The sequence below is a fragment of the Antechinus flavipes genome, chromosome 3 (genome assembly GCF_016432865.1).
Source record: "Antechinus flavipes isolate AdamAnt ecotype Samford, QLD, Australia chromosome 3, AdamAnt_v2, whole genome shotgun sequence".
Lineage (NCBI taxonomy): Eukaryota > Metazoa > Chordata > Mammalia > Dasyuromorphia > Dasyuridae > Antechinus > Antechinus flavipes.
In genome coordinates this window covers 615,263,196-615,281,244 of record NC_067400.1, presented here as the reverse complement: position 1 = coordinate 615,281,244, position 18,049 = coordinate 615,263,196, and the positions used below count along the sequence as shown (strand labels likewise).

General features: G+C 48.1%; 2 protein-coding genes across 2 annotated transcripts; both read left to right on the top strand.

Moving 5' to 3' along the window:
• The first annotated feature begins 310 nt into the window (after positions 1–310).
• CCDC9 (coiled-coil domain containing 9) lies at positions 311–16,111 on the top strand. Its single transcript, XM_051989289.1, has 12 exons — positions 311–499; positions 779–843; positions 1,645–1,749; positions 1,834–1,935; positions 2,017–2,295; positions 3,024–3,107; positions 3,192–3,362; positions 3,642–3,817; positions 14,601–14,647; positions 14,769–14,901; positions 15,060–15,147; positions 15,268–16,111. Exons 2-12 carry the CDS (start codon positions 841–843, stop codon positions 15,703–15,705), a joined length of 1,626 nt encoding a protein of 541 aa, XP_051845249.1. The 5' UTR covers positions 311–499; positions 779–840; the 3' UTR covers positions 15,706–16,111.
• A 480-nt stretch (positions 16,112–16,591) lies between these two features.
• Positions 16,592–17,872, top strand: INAFM1 (InaF motif containing 1). The gene has a single exon (XM_051989290.1). It carries the CDS (start codon positions 16,680–16,682, stop codon positions 17,112–17,114), a length of 435 nt encoding a protein of 144 aa, XP_051845250.1. The 5' UTR covers positions 16,592–16,679; the 3' UTR covers positions 17,115–17,872.
• Positions 17,873–18,049: the final 177 nt, after the last annotated feature.

Below are 18,049 nucleotides of genomic sequence, written 5' to 3'. Positions count from 1 at the left end.
GCCTAGAACAGGGGGTGTCAGGGCTGGGAGGGACCCTTAGAACAGGGGGTGTCAGGGCTGGGAGGGACCCTTAGAACAGGGGGTGTCAGGGCTGGGAGGGGCTCTAGAACAGGGAATGTCAGGGCTGGGAGGGGCCTAGAACAGGGATGTACCAGACATGAGAATAAGAAAGACCAGAGATGGAAAAGCTCTAGGGCATTGAGTGCCAGAGCGGGGAGGGCTTTCGTAACCACGTGACAGGACCCATTATAAGTAACTTTACACGCTGAGGTTCACAAAGTCGAACGCACTTTTTAGGTTGAAGCAGCAACCCAAAGAGGGTGCGGCCCCTTTAAGATAACTTCCCTCCATCAGAAGGCAAGACCGGAAGTGGCTCTCTTTTCCCCTCCCCTTTCTGGATCCACGTGGTTTTTAGAGGAAGTGACGCGAGGGGAATCCGGGAGCAATAGAGAGAAGGCGACAGGAGGGCCGCCGGAGGAGCCGCGAGCTTTCCCAGCCGGTGAGCGGGGAGCGGCGGGACTCCCGGGGCCGTACGAGGCTGTCGTGGGAGGGGGTCAAGAAGTGGGACCGGGTGTGGGTATGCAGGGCATGGTCAGGAGGGGGCGTGCCACAATGGGCGTGGCTTTCAGGAAGCGGGCCTTGCGTGGGGGCGTGGTTTGTTGGAGGCGTGGCCTGCGCGGGGGCGTGGACGCGGGCCCGTGGTGGACGCCGCAGTTTCTCCGCGGCCGGGGCTTGCGGGGCTGAGTCACCGCCGACCCTGGCCTGCCTTTTCCCGCAGAGACCCCCGAGCCAACGCAGCCGCGCAGGCGGCCGGGATCCCGGGACCGCCGGGTCAGAGGCATGGTGAGGACTCCGCCGGCGGGTAGGGGGGGAGAGGGGGGCCAGGAGCGGGCGCCCGGCCACGGAGAGCGAGGGGCACCCTCAGGGGAGACCCCGAGTGCGGGCGCTCGGTGGGGGAGGAGAGACCTGGGAGGGACCCCGAGTGTACGCGCCTGGGGGAGCGGGGACCTTCAAAGGGGACCCCGAATGCAAGTGGCCAGCGGGGACGGGTCCCTGAGAGGGAACCCCGAATTCAAGCGCCCATTGAGGGAGGAGAGACCCAAAGAGGGGACCCTGAGCGTAGGCCCCCAGTAAGGGAGGAGAGACCTAGGGAAGGGCCCCCAGCGTACGTCTGGGGGGGTGGGGGACCCTGAGAGGGGACCCCCGAGTACAGGCGTAAGGGGCCATGGGACATAAGGGGGGACTCCAGTGTACATGGGGGGGAAGGAGACCCGGAGTATAGGTATCTGGGGGGACATGAAAGGGACCTCGAGTGCAGGTGCCCAGTGGGGGGGAGATACTGAGAGGGGACCCCAGTGGATACGTCTGGGGGGAAGGGAACCCCAAGAGGGGACCCTGAGTGTAGGCGCCCAGTGGTGGGGTCTAACCTGGAGGGCAGATGTCAGGATTTGGGGGACCCATGGAGGAGGGCTGGGAACCTTGGTGTACGGTGCCCTCTCAGGTGCCCAGCTTTAAGGGGAGTCCCTCAGGAGGAGGTTGAAGACCCTGAGTGCAGAACCCCCAGGCCCCAGCAAAGAAGGAAGAGCTGGGGGGGGGTGAGGGAGGCCCCCCGTCCTCCAGCCCTCCCCCCCATCCTCCCCACAGGCCACCACACTGGACCTGAAGTCCAAGGAAGAGAAGGATGCTGAGCTGGACAAGCGGATCGAGGCCCTGCGCAAGAAGAACGCCGCCCTGATCCGGCGTTACCAGGTGGGCGGCCGCTGGCCTTCCTCTGCCCCCGCGGTTCCCAGTGGTGAGTCTCCCGGGCCTAGCGTCTGTCTGTCTGTCTCCCAGGAGATTGAGGAGGACCGCAAGAAGGCTGAGTTGGAGGGCGTGGCCGTGACTGCGCCCAGGAAGGGGCGCCCCGCCGAGAAGGAGAATGTTGCTGTGGATACGGTGATGGGGCCCCCGATGGGGGGAGGGGGGCCTGGGAAGTCCAGCCAGGCTCTGACCACTTCCCTTATGTGTCCCCTGCAGGAGAGGAGCATGGGCTCGGGCCGCCGGCCGGCTGCCCCGTCCCGGGCCCAGGGGAGCACTGGGAAGGGGGGCCGCAATGCCCCCCAGCGCGGAGGCAGGGCCGGGCCGGGGAGAGGGTCCAGGGTCTGGGAAGAAGAAGTGGTGATCTACGTGGAGCCGCCGCCAACCCGAAGCGGAGGAGGCCGGGGCCGTCGAGGCCGGGGCCGAGGAGGGGGAGCGTACTCTGGAGGGAGCGGCCTGGCGGCGGGGGACGCCCCGGTCCCCGACAGGAGATCCAAGGTAGTGAGCTGGGACAGGGCCCCCTTCCCCCGGTCTGTCTCCCTGGCCAAGGAAACCCTTTTGCCTTTGCCACTGTCGTCCGCAGCCCACTGCCCCGCGGGCACCCCCACGCTTGAGCTCTGTACCCTCGCCCAGCCCCTGTCCGTCTGCTCCTCCTGGGGGCCCATGCCCCTTGTCCCGTGGCTCCCAGTCCCTCCCCAAAGTGAACGGGGCCCAGGCCATCCCTTTCTCCTTCACACGCTTCCTTTGCCGAGGCTCCCACCATATTTCTCTGCCCATTTCTGGGAGCAGATGCACAATCCCGCTTTGAAGGCCCTCCCTCCTTCACTGGCCTCCACCTTGCTTGTGTCCCTGCCCGCTGTTCTGGACCCGCGATGGCTCCGGCCCCGTGGCCCATGTGGCCCGGTCCCTCGTCCCAGCGGCAGGCACTTTCTCTGGGGGGACGCCCCCTTCCCACCTCGTCTCCTCCTGCTGCCTTTGCCGGCTTCCCTCAGGCCCCACCTTCTGGGAGCTGCCTTCCCAGTTCCCCTTGGTCTTTGTGCCTCCCCTCCGAGACCTCGTGGCCCTGGGAAGTCTGTCCCTCCGGGGCTCCTGGTGTCTGTCCCCTGCCAGAGCGTGAGCTTCTTGAGGGCAGGGGCCGTCAATCTGCCCCCGTTCTCCTCTCCTTGTCTTGGGCCTCCTGCCCCTTCCTCTGGGCTGCTTTTCTTCTCTGTCTCTGAACTTTCCAGGAGTGGGAGGAGCGACGCCGCCAGAATATAGAAAAGATGAACGAAGAGATGGAAAAGATAGCCGAGTACGAGAGAAATCAGCGGGTACGTGGGGCCTGGCAGCTCTGCAGGGGTGGGCGGCCCTGCCGGGCCTGCTGGGCCCGACTCACCCCTGCTTACCCACCTCAGGACGGGCTGCCAGAAAAGAACCCTGTGCGGAACTTCCTGGACGATCCTCGTCGCAGTGGGCCTCTGCAGGAGGCCGAGCGCGACCGTCGCGAGGGCAGCCGGCGCCATGGGCGGAACTGGGGTGGTTCCGACTTTGAGCGAGTTCGCAGCGGGCTGGAGCACGAGCGTTATGTGGGTGCTAGAAACCGAGTGGGGAGCAGGGCCTGGGAGGACCACAGGGAAGAGCGAGGCTCTGGGCCAAGGGTGCCAGGAGCAAGGGGCCGGACGAGGGCGGGGCTGAAAAGGGACCGCCGGGCTGACTCCCTGGGTTTGGGGGAGGCTGGCGGGGGACAGGGGTCTGGGAGGGTCCTGAGCCCGGGGTGCTGAGCAGGAGGGCGTGGCACCGGGACAGGGGGGTGCTGGGCTCCTTAGACACGCGGCTCCAGCGATGCTGTTTGTTGGAGAGAGCAGGGTCGTCGGGCAGGACCAAGTGGGGACATGACGCTGTCCATGACGGGCCGGGAGCGGGCTGAGTACCTGCGATGGAAGCAGGAGCGGGAGCGCATCGACCAGGAGAGGTTACAGCGGCATCGGAAGCCCACGGGCCAGTGGCGCAGGGAGTGGGATGCTGAGAAGACAGAGGGCATGTGGGTGCTTGTCCCTGCCCCTTCCTCCTCCTCTTCCCCCCTCCCCACCCCGGACTTCCAGTGCCCCTTCTGCCCTCTGTCCTTTTCTTCCATTTTCATCTTCTGGCTCTTTTCTCATCTCCTGGTCGCTTTTTTAGTTAACTTTTTTCAATCAGTGAAAATCTTGCTTCTTTTCCCCCCTTCTTCCCAACTCTTCCCATTGAGAAAGAAAGAAAAACAAAACCTTGTTATGAGTATAATTGTTTAATACAAATTCCTGAATTGGGCATGGCCAAAAACCCCGCCCCCCAACAAGGCTGGAAGCTCTAGCAGGAGGCATCCTGGGGGTCCGGGCTGGCCCTCGCACTGAGCCTGCTCCAAGGCTTTCTAAGTCACTCATCTTTACGGTGTGTGATACAGACTGGCCTCTTGCTTCTCACTTTGATCTGCTTCTTCGTCCAAGTCTTCCTGAGCTCTTCCAGAGCCATCCCCTTCATTCCTCTCAGCATGGTAGCATCCAAGTACCGCAGCTTGTTCAGCCACTCCCAGGTGAGGATCACCCCCTCAGTGTCCAGTTCTTTGACAATATGAAAAGAACAGCTGTGAGTATTTTTGTACGGAACGGTCCCTTTTTCTTCGGTCACTTTGGGATATAGACCTAGGAATGGGTGTATTGCTGGGTCAAAAGACAAATAGAGGATATACCTTTCGGGGCATCATTCCGAATTGCTTTCCAGTACGGCTGAACCTATTCACAGCTCCACCAACAATGTATCAATAGACCAGTTATCTCACAGCCTCTCTAGCATTTGCTACTTTTTCTTTCCTCTTCTTTTTTTTTTTTTAATCTCAATTTTGGTATAAGGTAGAACCTCAAAGTCATCTTAATTTCACTTTAATTATTAGTGATTTGGAGCATTTTTTTAGGTGGCTATTTGTAATGTTCTTAGGTCGGTTTTCTGGAAGTCTCTGGGGCAAGCTTTTTTCAGTAGATTAATCATGGCAAGAATAGCTAGGTATTAAAGTCCAAATCCTTTCTTATCTCTTTCAAAGTCTTGTCTCCTTGCCTGGGGCCCGTGAGCTTTCTTAGAGGCCTTGCGGTGTCTTGGTTTCAGTGGAGAAGTGCCGGAGGCCAGGCCAGCCACCATAAGGCTGATGAAGATGGAATTGAATCTCTCTCTCCTTCTCCTGCCCTCTCCTTCCCCCCCCAGCTTGAGCTCCCAGCTTATGTGCTCTACACTGAATATAAACCAATCATTATATCACTAGGAAACCATTCCTACTGAACTTAGAGAACTATTAAGCACCACGCTAAACTAGATAACCATTGTCTCAATTCCACTGACTTAGCACCTTGTAAGAATCCTTGTTTCAGGGTCTTGGTCCATAACAGCTATGGATAGCTTCCATTGCTTCTTTTGAAAATTGTTGGTGCGTATTCTTTGACCTTTTGTCATTTTGGAGAATGAATTATTCTTATAAATTTGATTCCATTTCCTATATATCTTAGCAATATAAGCTTTAACAGACAAACTTGCAACAAAAAAAAAACATTTTCCCCCCCAGCTATTTGTTTCTTTATCATTTTAGCAGTATTGGTTATTTGTGAAAAAAACCTTCAGAATTGTATTTCATCAGAATTGTTCATCTTACTTTCTGTGATTCTCTCCTTATTTTATCATGAATTCTTCCTCTAACTATGTATCTAACTGATAATTTCTTTCTTGCTCTTCTAATTTGTGATGTCACCTTTTATGTCTAAATTATGTGTCCATTTGGAACTTGGTATATGCTATGAGATGCTGATCTGCGCTTCATTTCCGCTAGGAGGCTTTTCAGTTTTCCAGCAATTTTTGACAATTAGTGAGTTCTTATCCTAATACTTAGGATCTGTCAAACACCAGACCCACTATGTTTTCTTCTGTGAATTGTGTACCTCATTTATACCTAATTGAACTTTTTTGTTTCTTACCCCAAGACCAAATTGTTTTGGTGACTATCGCATTGTGGTTTGCTTTGAGAGCTGGTGTGGTTAGGCCTTCTTCCTTTTTTTCCTTCTGTCCCTTGAGATTCTTACCTTTTGTTCTTCCCGATGCACTTTATTTTTATTATTTTCTTTCTCTACAAAGGAATCTTTTGGTAGTTTAATGAATTTAGCACTGCACAAGTAAGTCAGTTTAGATAGTATTATCATTTTTATTATATTTGCTTGTTTCATCTATGAGCAATTAATATTTTTCCAATCTCAAGTTCTAAATTTAAGTCATCTAAGTAAGATGACGACTTCATTTGTGTAAAGATGTTTTATAATTGTATTTCTATAGTTCTTGGATGTGTCTTGTCACAGGTAGACTCCCAAGTATTTTTGACTATAATTACTATAAGTAGAATTTCTCTCTTACTATCTTTTGTAAGTAACATGCAGAAATGCAGATATTTGATGTGGATTTATTTAGTTTTAGATTTATCTAATTTTGCAGATGTGGTTAATTTTTTATTAATTTTTTAAATTGCCTCAACTCATCTAAGTAAATCATATCATCTATAAAAAGGGTTAATTTTGTTTCTTCTTTGTGCTTAGTTTTTCACTTTTTTAATTTTACTGTTAGAATTTCTTGCTCTATATCAAATAGTAATAGTGATAATGGATATTTTTGCTTTACCTTTAATCTTGTTTAAAGAGTCTCTAGTTTTGTTATCTCCATTACATATAATGGCTCTTGATTTTAGATAGACATTACTTGTATTAATAATTCATTTGATTTTATTGCCTGTTATTTTTAAACAGGAATGGGTGTCTAGTCAGAAGCTTTTGCTGAGTTTTTTAACATAACCATGTTTTTTTTGTTATTAATATGGTTACTTATAATTATAGTTTTCCCCATATTGAATGAAATCTGTCTTTATAGTATAAATCCAAACTGCTCATAGTGTATAATCTTTGTGATGTTGCTGTGTTCTTGTTCTAATACATTTTTTAAAAAAAGTTTGTTATCAATATTCATTAGAGAGATTGGTTTTTGTTTTGACTCTTCCTGGTTTAGGTATCAAGATCATTTTTTTTTTTTTGTCACAGAAGGAATTTGGTAGAATCTCTTTTCCTACTTTTTCAATTAGTCTTTGTAATATTGGAATTAATTGTTGTATAAAGGTGTTTTTGAATTCATGTGTGAATCCATCTGTTTTGCAGAGATTTTTCATTGGGAACTCATTTTATGTTGCTTGCTTTCTTTTTTCTGAGATGTTTTAGTAATCTGAACATTTTAACATTTTTGTAAAAATTCACCCATTTCATTAGATGGTGAGGGTGTTTTTTTAAGTATATTATTGGGTTTCTAATTTCCTTTCTTTCTTGTGAATTCACTATTTTCATTTTTGATAATGGTAATTTGTTTTTCTTTATTTTTAAAAATTAAATTGCTTCATGGTTTATTTTATTAGTTTTATCCCCCCAAAACAGCTTCTAGTTTTATTTAAAATAATAATTCATTGGAGGTTTTTTCTTTCGATTTTGTTAATTTTTTTTTTCAGAATTTCCATTATGGTAGTTCTGTGGTTTTTTAATTTGTCACTTTAAAAAAATTTTTTTAAGTGTATGTCCAGTTTGTTGACCTCTTCTTTCTTTTATTGATAAAAGTATTGAGATATAAATCTATCTCTAAAGAGTGCTTTAGCTGTACCCCCAAAATTTTGGTATGTAATTTCATTATTATCATTAGCGTTAGTGAAATTATTGTTTTTGTGATATTATTCTTCCACCCATTCATTCTTTTTTTTTTTTCCTTTGGCGCAAAGCATTCAAGACTAAGTGACTTGCCCAGGGTCACACAACTAGTAAGTGTCAAGTGTCTGAGACCTGATTTGAACTCAGGTCCTCTATGTTACCTACCTGTTCTTGACCCATTCATTCTTTAGGATAATTGTTTAATCTCTAATTAATTTTTAATAGTTCCTCCAGGGGCCCTTTCTTGAATATAATTTTATTGCATTGAAGCTTTTTAACAATACAGATTATTTTCCATTTGCTCTCAGTCTTTATTTTAAATCTGTGAGAACGTACAGTATATTTAGAAAGAAAGTGTATATCTTGGTGGACTCTTTTTGCATTTTATGGGTAAATTTATTATCCCATTTATCTTCACAATTATGATCATTGTTTTATTTCTCTCTATCCTGTTCTTTTATACTTTTCCTTCTCTTTGCCCTCCTCCCACCTTTATGAAGAGGAGGATGGTAAGAGAAATGTATTCTAGGCTGGGTGAAATTGACCCTTCTTTCTACTCTGTCTGGTCCACAACCCAGTCACAGATTCTTATCCTTTCTTTTCTTTTAAAAACCCCATTCTTTATAATTAGAGTTTGTTTTGTTTATATTTGTTTTTATTTTGTGTGTGTGTGTTCTCTTTTTTCTTCCTTTCCTTTCTTTTTTTAAGGTCATCAGAATATCACAAACACTCCTAGATCCTTTGTTTTACATGACTTCTCATAAAAAGGTTCAGAGTACTACTTTTCCATATTAAAATGCAAACATATTGTTTTTATTTAGTATATTATGATTATCTCAATTAATTATAATTGTTCCTGTTTATATTGTTATCTTTTTCTTTACTCCTCTGTTTTGACTTAAAAGTTTTTTTTTTTTTCCCCATCAGACATGCTTTCTCTACTCTTTATAGTGATGGCTGTTAAATCTTGTGTGATCCTGACTGTGGTTGCTTTGTACATAAATTCTATCTGGCTGCTTGTAATATATTTTTTAAATCTAATAGAATTTGTTCCATTTTACTGGGTAAGTTACCCTTGGTTGTAAATTACAGTTTTTGCCTTCTATAACATATTAATTCAGATTTTCCATTTCTTTAAAGTAGTGTCTGCTAAATCTTATATAATCCTATCTCTGTGTCCTTAGTATTTGAATTCTTTCTTTTTGGCTGTTTGTAAAATTTTTACTTTCTCCAGAAAGATACGAATTTTGAATGCAGTTTTCTTGTAAATTTTTATTTTGGAGTCCCTCTCTTCCCATTAAAAAAAAAAATTTTTTTTTCATATAGCAAAATCTACTCTCCTCCCTTGAAATTGAGAAAGAAAACCTTTTGTGATAATCATGTATAATTAAGCAAAACAAATTCCCAAACTGACCATGTCAAAAAGAAAAAAATCTAATTATGCTTTGTGAACCCTTTATCTCTCTGTCAGAAGATGAATAGCATTTTTCATCATGAATCTTCTGGAATCAAAATTGGCATTATGACAATTAGAAATCTTTCAAAGTCTTTCGCTGTTCTTTGTCTTTTATATGTTGTTGCCCCTGTAGAAACTGTACTGTTTCTCTTACTTTAGTTTGTATTAATCTATTCAAATCTTCGCAGATTTCTCTGAAATTGTTCTCTTCAACATTTCTTCTAGCAGAATAGGATTCAACCAGATTTATATATCATATCTTGTTTAGCTTAGCCATTTCCAAGTTGATGGAAACTTCCTCAGTTTCCATTTTTTTTTTCTAGAGCTACTATTAATATTTTTTATATGTCCTTTGAGTTTGATTTGCTTAGGATTAAGGATTGATCTTTTTCTTAATCTTCCTCTTAGTCTTCCTTTCTGCCTTTTTCTCCTGTTTCCCTGTTGAATGAAATGTATTTCTATTAATAGTTGTGCATATGTATGTATCTTCTTCTGTGTGATCATATGATCAGGTGTCACTCATTTACCCCCACTTCTTCCTCCTCATTTGTAGACTTCTACTTGTATACCCTAATTACATATTTTTCCTAAAATTCTTCTCTTTTCTCTTTCCATTTCCCCGATTTCTTTTTCTTTCTGTTTGCTGTCCTCTTTTAAGATCATTCAGCTATAACAGAACCACTCCCAGGCTAATTAGACTCCTTCAGTGATCTCTGATGATAATAGGGTTCAGAGGGAGACATTATCCTAATCTAGAATGTACATTCTAATTAGAATTACATTAATTAGGATATAAACGGTTTATCTTTATCTTTTCTATTTATGTTTTTATCTTTTTCTTTACTCCTGTGTTTTAACTTAAAAGTTTCTATACAGCTCTGTTTTTTTTTTTTGTTTTTTGGTTTTTTTTTTCATCAGACATGCCCTCTCTACTCTTTATAGTGATAGCTGTTAAATCTTATGGGATCCTGACTATGTTTGCTTGGGACATTAATTATCTGTACCTTATTTATACTACTGCTTGTATCTGACTGCTTGTAATATATTTTTAAATGTAGAAAGAAGCTCTTGGATTTTGGCTGTGATGTTCCTGAGAGGTTTCATTTTGTGATTTTTTAATTTTTATTTTCAAAACACATGCATCGTTTTCAACATTCACCCTTGCAAAACCTGGTGTTCCAAAGTTTTCTCCTTCTCTTTCCTCTACCCCCTTCTCTAAATGGCAAGTAATCCAATATATGTTAAATATACAATTCTTTTATACATATTCCCACGATTGTCATGCTACACAAGAAAAATCAGATCAAAAAGAAAAAGAAAATGAGAAAAAAACAAAATACAAGCAAATAACAAAAAAGTGAAAATACTATGTTGTGATTCACATTCAGTCTCCACAGTCCTCTCTCTGGGTACAGATGGCTCTCTTCATCTGATGTCTTTTAGGAAGTAACAGATAGATTCTATTTTCTCTTTATCTTCTCATCCTGAGAGATCTTAGCCGTTTTCTTTTATGAGTTCCAGAATTTTCGTGGTTTTTTTTTTTTTTTTTTAATTTTTGGCAAGTCAGGTAGTCCATTGATTCTTTTATCTTTTCTTGTCTGTTTTCCATATCAGATATTTTTGTTCTGAAATAAGTTAGATTTCCTTTTTCATTCTTTCGACTTGACTATTTCTTGTGTTCTCATGGAGTAGTTGGCTTCTGTTTCGTCCATTCTTGTTTTGGGAAGTTTGTTTTCTGGGCAAAGCTTTGTACCGCGTGTCAAGCTCTTAATTCCATTTCCAATTCATTCTTCCACAGCTCTCTTATCTCTTTGATTTTTTTCCCCTCTCTAGTTCTTTCGTTGACAAAAACATTTAAAATCTTTTTCTAAATTCTTGCTTACTATTGTCTAGTTAAATCTGTGCCCAACTTTTTTTTTTTAAATCTTTCCTTTTAGACATTTTAGAATCTTTGTCTTAATGGTTTTATGTCTTGAACCTCCCAGTCACCGTAATAGCTCATTATGATGAGATTCCTTTCTGTTTGCTTCATTCTTCCAGCACACTTGCTTGATCTCAGACTGTATGTCGGGGCCAGGCTGTCTGGACTTCTGGAGGGAAAATCTGAGCTGGTCCTGCTGTTGTTCTCTTAGGGGTATTGAGTGTTGTGTTATCCTAGGTTTGACAGACGGTTCAAGCCCAGAACCTGTAAGCTTTCAAAGCCTATAAAATGGTCTGAGGAGTCTCCTGGTCTCAGTTCCGTATGTTCCTGGATCTGGATCTGAGTTAGCAGTCTGGGCTTTCTGTACTCATCTTCTCTTAAGTCTTCAGGAATATCCTGCTGCTGCTTCCGAGGGACAGAACTGTCAGCTTCCCTTTAGTGTGGGATTCCTCTGGCTGGCTTGGAATGGGCTGGTGACTGGAACTGAGGTCCTCCTTCTCTCCCAGGATCTGAGCACACAGCTCCTGCTTGTTTGGTATCAGTTCAAGCCCTGCAGATGCTCCTTACTTTGGAACGCTACCCATGGGCACAGTTCCTCTCTGCAGTCTGCCCTGGATCTGTGACCATAAGCTGAGAGGGCTTCCTGGTGGCATCTGTTCCATGTTTGGACTCCTCTGAACCATATCTGGTATCTCTTCTTGCCTTGGTGCACAACCTCTGCAGCATCTTGCCTGGCCAGGTTCCATGCCCCGTGTCTGCGGATCTCTCGGTTTCTCCATGCCTACAGGAACTGGAAAAATAACTTCTGTGATTTTTTTCCTTTGGATTTCTGGATCAGGATTTGTCCCACTATGTTTTCTAAACCTGTTTAAAGGTATTAGGACAGGGAGAAATTTATGGTTTTCCTTTCTGCCGCTTTGCCATCTGGGCTCCATCTCCCTCTTCCTTTTCCAGTAGTCTGCTGATTTTTTTAAAATAAGTTTTTATTGACACATTTTTGTTTGCTTGTTTTTACAACACTTTGGTGTTTCCCAGTGTCCCTTCTCTCTTCCACACAATAAATAGTAGAAGAAAAAAGAGAAAAGATAAAGAGGAGAAAAGCAATCAGTCTCACTTAGTACTTAGTACTTAGTAAAGTCTGAAGATGTTTCTAAGACACTTGTGGACTTCCTTACTTCTGAAAAAGGGTGGAATGGGAGAAGAATCTTCTTTCTCTTCTCTAGGGCCATGCTTTTTCTTGAATTTTTCTTGGTAAATGGGTCTTTCCATTGACAGTTTTGTAATCGTGTATATTTTCTTCTCTTTGCATCAGTTCATGGAGAACTTTCCATGTTTTTTGTATTCCTCTCATCCATCATTTCTTCCAGCATACTTATATTCCATTACATTCAAATACGACAGATTTGTTAGTTTTTATTTTTTCCAAGCCATTCCCTCATCAATGGGCATCAACTTTGTTTCCAGTTCTTTGTTATTTCAAAAAATACTGTTATCAGTATTTTTGTTTGAATGGGGACTTTTTTTTTAAATTAATGGCCACTTTGGGGTAGTGGAACCTCGAGTATGGACATTTTTAGTCTCCCAGATTTCTTTTTAAAATGATAGTATCAATTCACAGCTTCATCAACAATGTATTAATGTTCCTCTTTTTCCATATCCTCTCTGAAATTAACTATTTCCATCATTATTTGTCATTACCGACTTACAGGGCTTGACATAAAACCTCAAGAATGTTTCTATTTGTAGTTTTTTTAATTATTTGGAATATCCTTTCATGTGATTTTTGATAGTTTGTAACTTCTGAGAAATATTTCTTCTTATCTTTTGACCTATTATCTATTGGGAAATGGTTAATTGGGAAGATTGTGGGGGGGAACTGTGTGCGTATATACAAACCCTTATCAGGGAAAATACGTAGAAAGATTTTTTTCTCCATTCTACTACTTCCTTTCTTGTCCTAGATATATCAATTTGTGCTTTTCAGTTTTATGTAAAACAAAGTTTCTTTTGTAATTGCCCCTGTCCTTTGGTTAAAAATATATTTCCTATACATTCCCCCTCTCCTCGGGGAGAGATTTTTTTTTTCTAAATGTTTTTTTATATTATGATCTTTTAATAATATGGTCATGTATCCATTTAGAATGGAGTGTACAATATGGCATACTGTCCTGATCTAAGCCTAATTTCTACCAGACTGTTTTCTGGTTTTTCTAGCAATTATTTTTTTAAATCAAATATAGAGTTATTACCTGAGTAATTTGTTTTCCTGTTTAGCATAGTCCATTGATTTAAAAATGATTAATCTTTTCGGTCTCAAGTTCGTTGATTTTTAGTTCTCTTCTTAAACTATTTTAAATTGTTTTTTCATGTGAAATACCTTATTTTGTTTCCTTCAATCTTTAAACTTTTTAAATATATCTTATTGTCTCATGAAGTAATTAAATTCTATTTGGTTTTCAAGGATTTTGTTCTTTGGGTAAAGTTTTGAATCTCTTTTGCCCAGCTGTTATTTTTCCAATTGTTTCTTCCATAATTCTAATCTTCCCCCTCTCCCCGTAGTGTTCTTATATCTTTTCCAGTTCTTTTCTTTAGGGTTCTCATTTAATTTGTAAAATAATTTCAGTCCTTTTATACTCTTGATTACTATCTTGCAGAAATTCTTGTTGAGCTTGTGCCCAGCCTCTGTTTTTCTTGGAGACTTGTTTGTAGATGTTTTAGTCGTTTTCTTCTGGGTTTGTGTCTTGAGCACCTTCATAACCACCATATCTCTTCACGGTGATATATATATATATTTTTATTGCTTATTCTTCCAGTATATATATATATCTTATTGCTTATTCTTCCAGTCTTTCTGGCTTGAGCTTTCTGTTAGGGCTAGGTACTGTGAATTTCTGGAGGGATCATCTTAGCTCTGCTTATTTTGTATTCTTTAGGGTCTTGTCTCAGAGTATTGCGTCTTGGGCAGCTCAGCCTGAGGACCTGCAGTCTGTCAGTGGGCTCACAGTGGTCTGTTCTAGGGCAGAGTTTGAGCTCTACTACTTTTCTCAGCTCTTCAGATTCCTTACCTAGATTTGCTTCTGAAGTTGCCCCTGCTTAGAAGGCTGGCTCAGATCTAATCAGCCCTCTCCAGGTTCATAGTGGCAGAATGCAGGCTCCCCTTTGGTGTGGGCTCCCTCCCACAGACTGGCCTGGGGACTAGGTCTGAGACCCCACTCCTCTGGCTCCATGATTCTAGGCTGGCCCATCCGTATGAGCCTTGCTCCTCTCATCCTCATGCACATCCGTAGCTTTGGATTTCTGGCCCACCTGATCGCCATTGTCTTGGTCTGCCTTGATCTACTGTCCTGGGCCGAAAAAATGACTGGCCATCCCCCATCTGGTCTTGAATGTCTTTTATCTGGACTTTTCTGGAGTAATTGGGGGCAAACTGGACTGTACTTGTGCTGCTCACCACCTTGGGTGGGTCTCTTGCTCTCCTCTCACCTCCCTGCCTGCCCCTTGATTTTCTCACCTCCATCCCTTTTCTCCTCACTTTCCCTCTCGTTCTCTCCTCCTCCTCCTCCTCTCCCCTTTCTCTGCTTGCTTCCCTGCTCTGTCTTCACCTCCTTACTCCTGGCGCGCTTTCTACTATCTCCCACGTTCTCTTGCTCTGTCCTGCCTTACCCCCCAACCTTGTCTTGCTGAATGGGACCCTCTTCCACAGGTTCAAGGATGGACCTGCCTCTGTCCCAGAAACACCCTCGCATCATGGTGAGACCTGGGATGGCGTCAGAGGGATGGCTGGGGGAGAGAAAAGGAGGGAGGAGCTTGTACTAGGGTGGGGAGGAGGCCAGGTGAGGGTCCTGTCTCTACCAGTGCTTTCTTCCCACAGATGAAGGCAGTAGCCGACCCCCCAAACCCCCAACCTTTGGAGACTTTTTGTCCCAGCACAAGAGTGTATCTGGCAGCCGAAGGAGAAGGAAGACCAGCCGGCCCCGGGCCAAAGGCCCACCTCGGGGCTACAGGTGGGAGTCTTCTCCCTGTTAGAGCTGGCTAGTCCTTGGGCTGTGGCAGTGCCCAGCCAGGCTGGAAGAGGGGAAAAGGGAGGGGGACTGACAGACCCCTTCCTTGGTGTGTGTTTCCATCTCCCTCTCCCCTCTTTCCATGACTCGCCTGATTCCAGCCACCATGATGACCGGTGGGAGCCCAAGGAACAGAAGGAGCAATTGCCTGTCACTGACCAGGAGAAGCCCCCAGACTCAGAGCCACAGGTAGGGAGGAGAGGGCCCCGGGTTTCCAGATGCTGCCGGTCTGGGGGAGAGGCAGGGCAGGGGCAGGAGTCGGGAGCACAGGAGGGACAGCCAGGCCTGCTGTGCTCTTCCACCTCCCAGACTCAGACTCCCAGTGCAGCCCCAGAGCCCCCTGCTCCAGAGGCAACCCCATCCACTGCTGATGAAGATGAGGACCAGTGGGAGGATGTGAGTGGTGAGGAGGAGGAGGAGGAGGAGGAGGAAGAGGAAGAGGAAGAGGATGGAGATTCTGGGGAGGAGGAGGATGAGGAAGAAGAGGAAGAGGAGGAGGAGGAGGAAGAGGAAGAAGAGGATCAGCTGCAAGCAGGTGCTGGTGGCTCAGGGCAGACCCCAGGACCCCAGGGCAGCTCTGCCCCAGCCCAGACGGCCTCCGCAGCCCCGAGCAGCCCCTTCTCCCCCTCCGGAGGCCACCAGCCCGTGTCCGACTGGGGGGAGGAGATGGAGCAGAGCTCCCCCCGAGCTGCGCTCCCCGATAGTGGTTCTAGCCCCGGAACCTCCCCTTCTGGGGCGGGGAAGTGACTGGCCAGAAAGGATGCATGACCTCGACGGAGAGCTCCAGCTCCCCTTCGCACTGACCTTGACCCATTCCCGGCTGCAGATTTGGAGGCTGGAAGGTTTCTCTGGGCCGGTTAGGCCCTAGTCCAAGATATGTGGGCGGGAGGGATTGCTCCTGCAGATCATTCCGCCCTGCTCCCTCCCCACGGCCCCCGGGGTCACTCAGCCTGGTCATCGGGGGAGAGTGGGGGAGGGGTAGTGGTGCCCTTAGGGAGTGGGGGTGGTGGATTCATCCCTTCCTGGTGCCGGTCACTTTCCCTAATGCTTGGATCCCCCGCCCCTGTGGTTCGGGAGGGAGCGGTCTCATCCCTTTCCATCTTCCTGTGTTCCTCCCCTTCGAACCTTAATAAAGGAGCCGATTGTAAATAAACTTGGGTCCTTCCTCCTCGCTTTGGGGGACTTCGCGGCCCCGATTCTGTGCTAGGAAGTGGGAGGCTTGGGCCCTCTGTCTTCTCCGATTCATTCATTCACTGTGGCCCGTTTCCCCTGTCAGACTGAAGGGCTAGAGCCTGGAGGTTGGAGACCGGGGGAAAGTTGGGGTGCTTGGTTTCGGGGACCCCCGGAGGCTGGGCTGAGGCGGACCAAGGGCCTGAAGGAACCCGAGGGGGCGGGCTCGGTTAGGAGGTGAAGGGAGGGGGCGGGGCTAGAGCCCGGGTGAAGGTCGGGTTTTAAGCCGGGTTTGACAGGGGGCGGGGCGGGCTGGCTTGCCTGTTTCAGTAGGGGTGGGGTTAGGACGCTGGGCTCCGGGCGAAGGCCGGGTTTGTAAGGGGGAGGGGGCGGGGCTAGCTTGCAAGTTTCGGCAGGGGGCGGAGTTAAAGCGTTGGGCTCAGGCAGGGGGCGGGGCTCGGGGGAGGGCTCCGAAGGCTGCGGGGCCGCGGGATCGGGATCGGGATCGGGCGCGGGAGCGTGCGGAGCAGCGGTTCGGGCTCCCCGCAGGGATGCGCGGCGGCGGCGGCTCGAGCGGCAGCGGCGGCGGCGGCTGCGGCGGCGGGGCCTCGGAGCCCGAGCCGGGGTTCGAGGCGGTGGGGAGCGAGGCCCCCGCTGGCCGCTGGCTGCGCCTGGCTCCGGTGTGCGCCTACTGCGTGTGCGTGTCTCTGGCCGCGGCCCTGCTGGCCGCCTACTATGGGCTCGTGTGGGCCCCCGCGGCGCCCACCCGCCTCGCCGCCAGCCCTGCGCCCCCGGGCGCCTGCATCCGCCCCGCGGTCCCCGGGCCCTCCTGCAGCCCCGCGGCGCCCGCCGCGCTCGCCGCCCCCGCAGCAGCGGGCCAGGCGTCCGGGCCCCGCTCCCCCCCGCAGCTGCCGCCCGGGATCCCGCGCCGGAGCCGCCGCCGCCGCCGCTGGAGCCGCCGCGGTCGCGCCACGAGCCCCGGGTAGATAGACGAAGCGGCCACGCGCGCCCTGGGCCGGGCCGAACCGAACCCCAGCCCCGCCTGTCGCTGCCACCGCTGGAGTCCTGGGCCTCGGAACCGCCGGACGTGCGCCTGGACTTCTGCCCCCGATGTCCCTCCCCGCCGGGCTTCGGACGAAGGATCCTACGCGCGGCCGGTCGGGAACCTCCCTCCGTCCCTCCAGCGGATCCCCCGGACACCCTTTCCCAGATGTGCACCCCCACCCCCGGACACCCCCCTCCCAGATGTGCGCATCCCACCCCCTCCCAAATATTCGTCTCTCCCTCCCCCACCCCTGACACTCCCAGCCCAGATGGAGGCTTTCGCATCCAGCTGTGCTCCTTTCTCCCCTCGCCCCCCCATGGAGGCTCTCCCTTCCAGATGTGCCCTTCTTGCCCCCACCCCCCCCTCCAGATGTGCAGGCCCCGGGCGATGGGGGATAGGGAAGGAGGTGGGGCGGCCGCCCCCAAGCCGCTTCCGGGCCTTCTGGGATGCAGCGTCCCCGCACCTGGGGACTCTTCTCGGCTACCCAGCGGAGTCCCCAGGGCACCCGGAGCCTAGTCGCTGACCAGCCTCGACCTCCCTGAAAGGGAGGCCACCGGAGCCTCTCGGAAGAGTACCTCCCCGTGGTGACTTCCCTGCCTCGTCTAGCCATCCCGTCTGGGGGTGTGTGTGTATGTATGTGTGTGTATGTGTACGTGTACGTGTTTCCTATTTGGAAATAAACTCATCCATTCCCTGGCAGTCCTGCGTGTGAGCTAGCTCTATCTGCGCCGCGGGGGGCTGGGAGGTTCCCCCCCCCACCTCTAGTGGGCTGCGCCCCTTTCTGGGGAAAAGGTGCCATTTTCTAGTCTTTGGCCTTTGTGGCTGCGCGGGCACCTTTGGTCGCTAGCCTGGATCCCGGCGCTCAGCCCCTCCCTC

Excerpts from the sequence above, each read along its gene's own strand:
- CCDC9 (XM_051989289.1), top strand. Across the intron at positions 3,818-14,600 it reads GCTGAGAAGACAGAGGGCAT|GTTCAAGGATGGACCTGCCT; the intron begins GTGGGTGCTTGT and ends CCTCTTCCACAG. Across the intron at positions 14,902-15,059 it reads GGCCCACCTCGGGGCTACAG|CCACCATGATGACCGGTGGG; the intron begins GTGGGAGTCTTC and ends GCCTGATTCCAG.
- INAFM1 (XM_051989290.1), top strand. The coding sequence starts at position 16,680 with ATGCGCGGCGGCGGCGGCTCGAGCGGCAGCGGCGGCGGCGGCTGCGGC.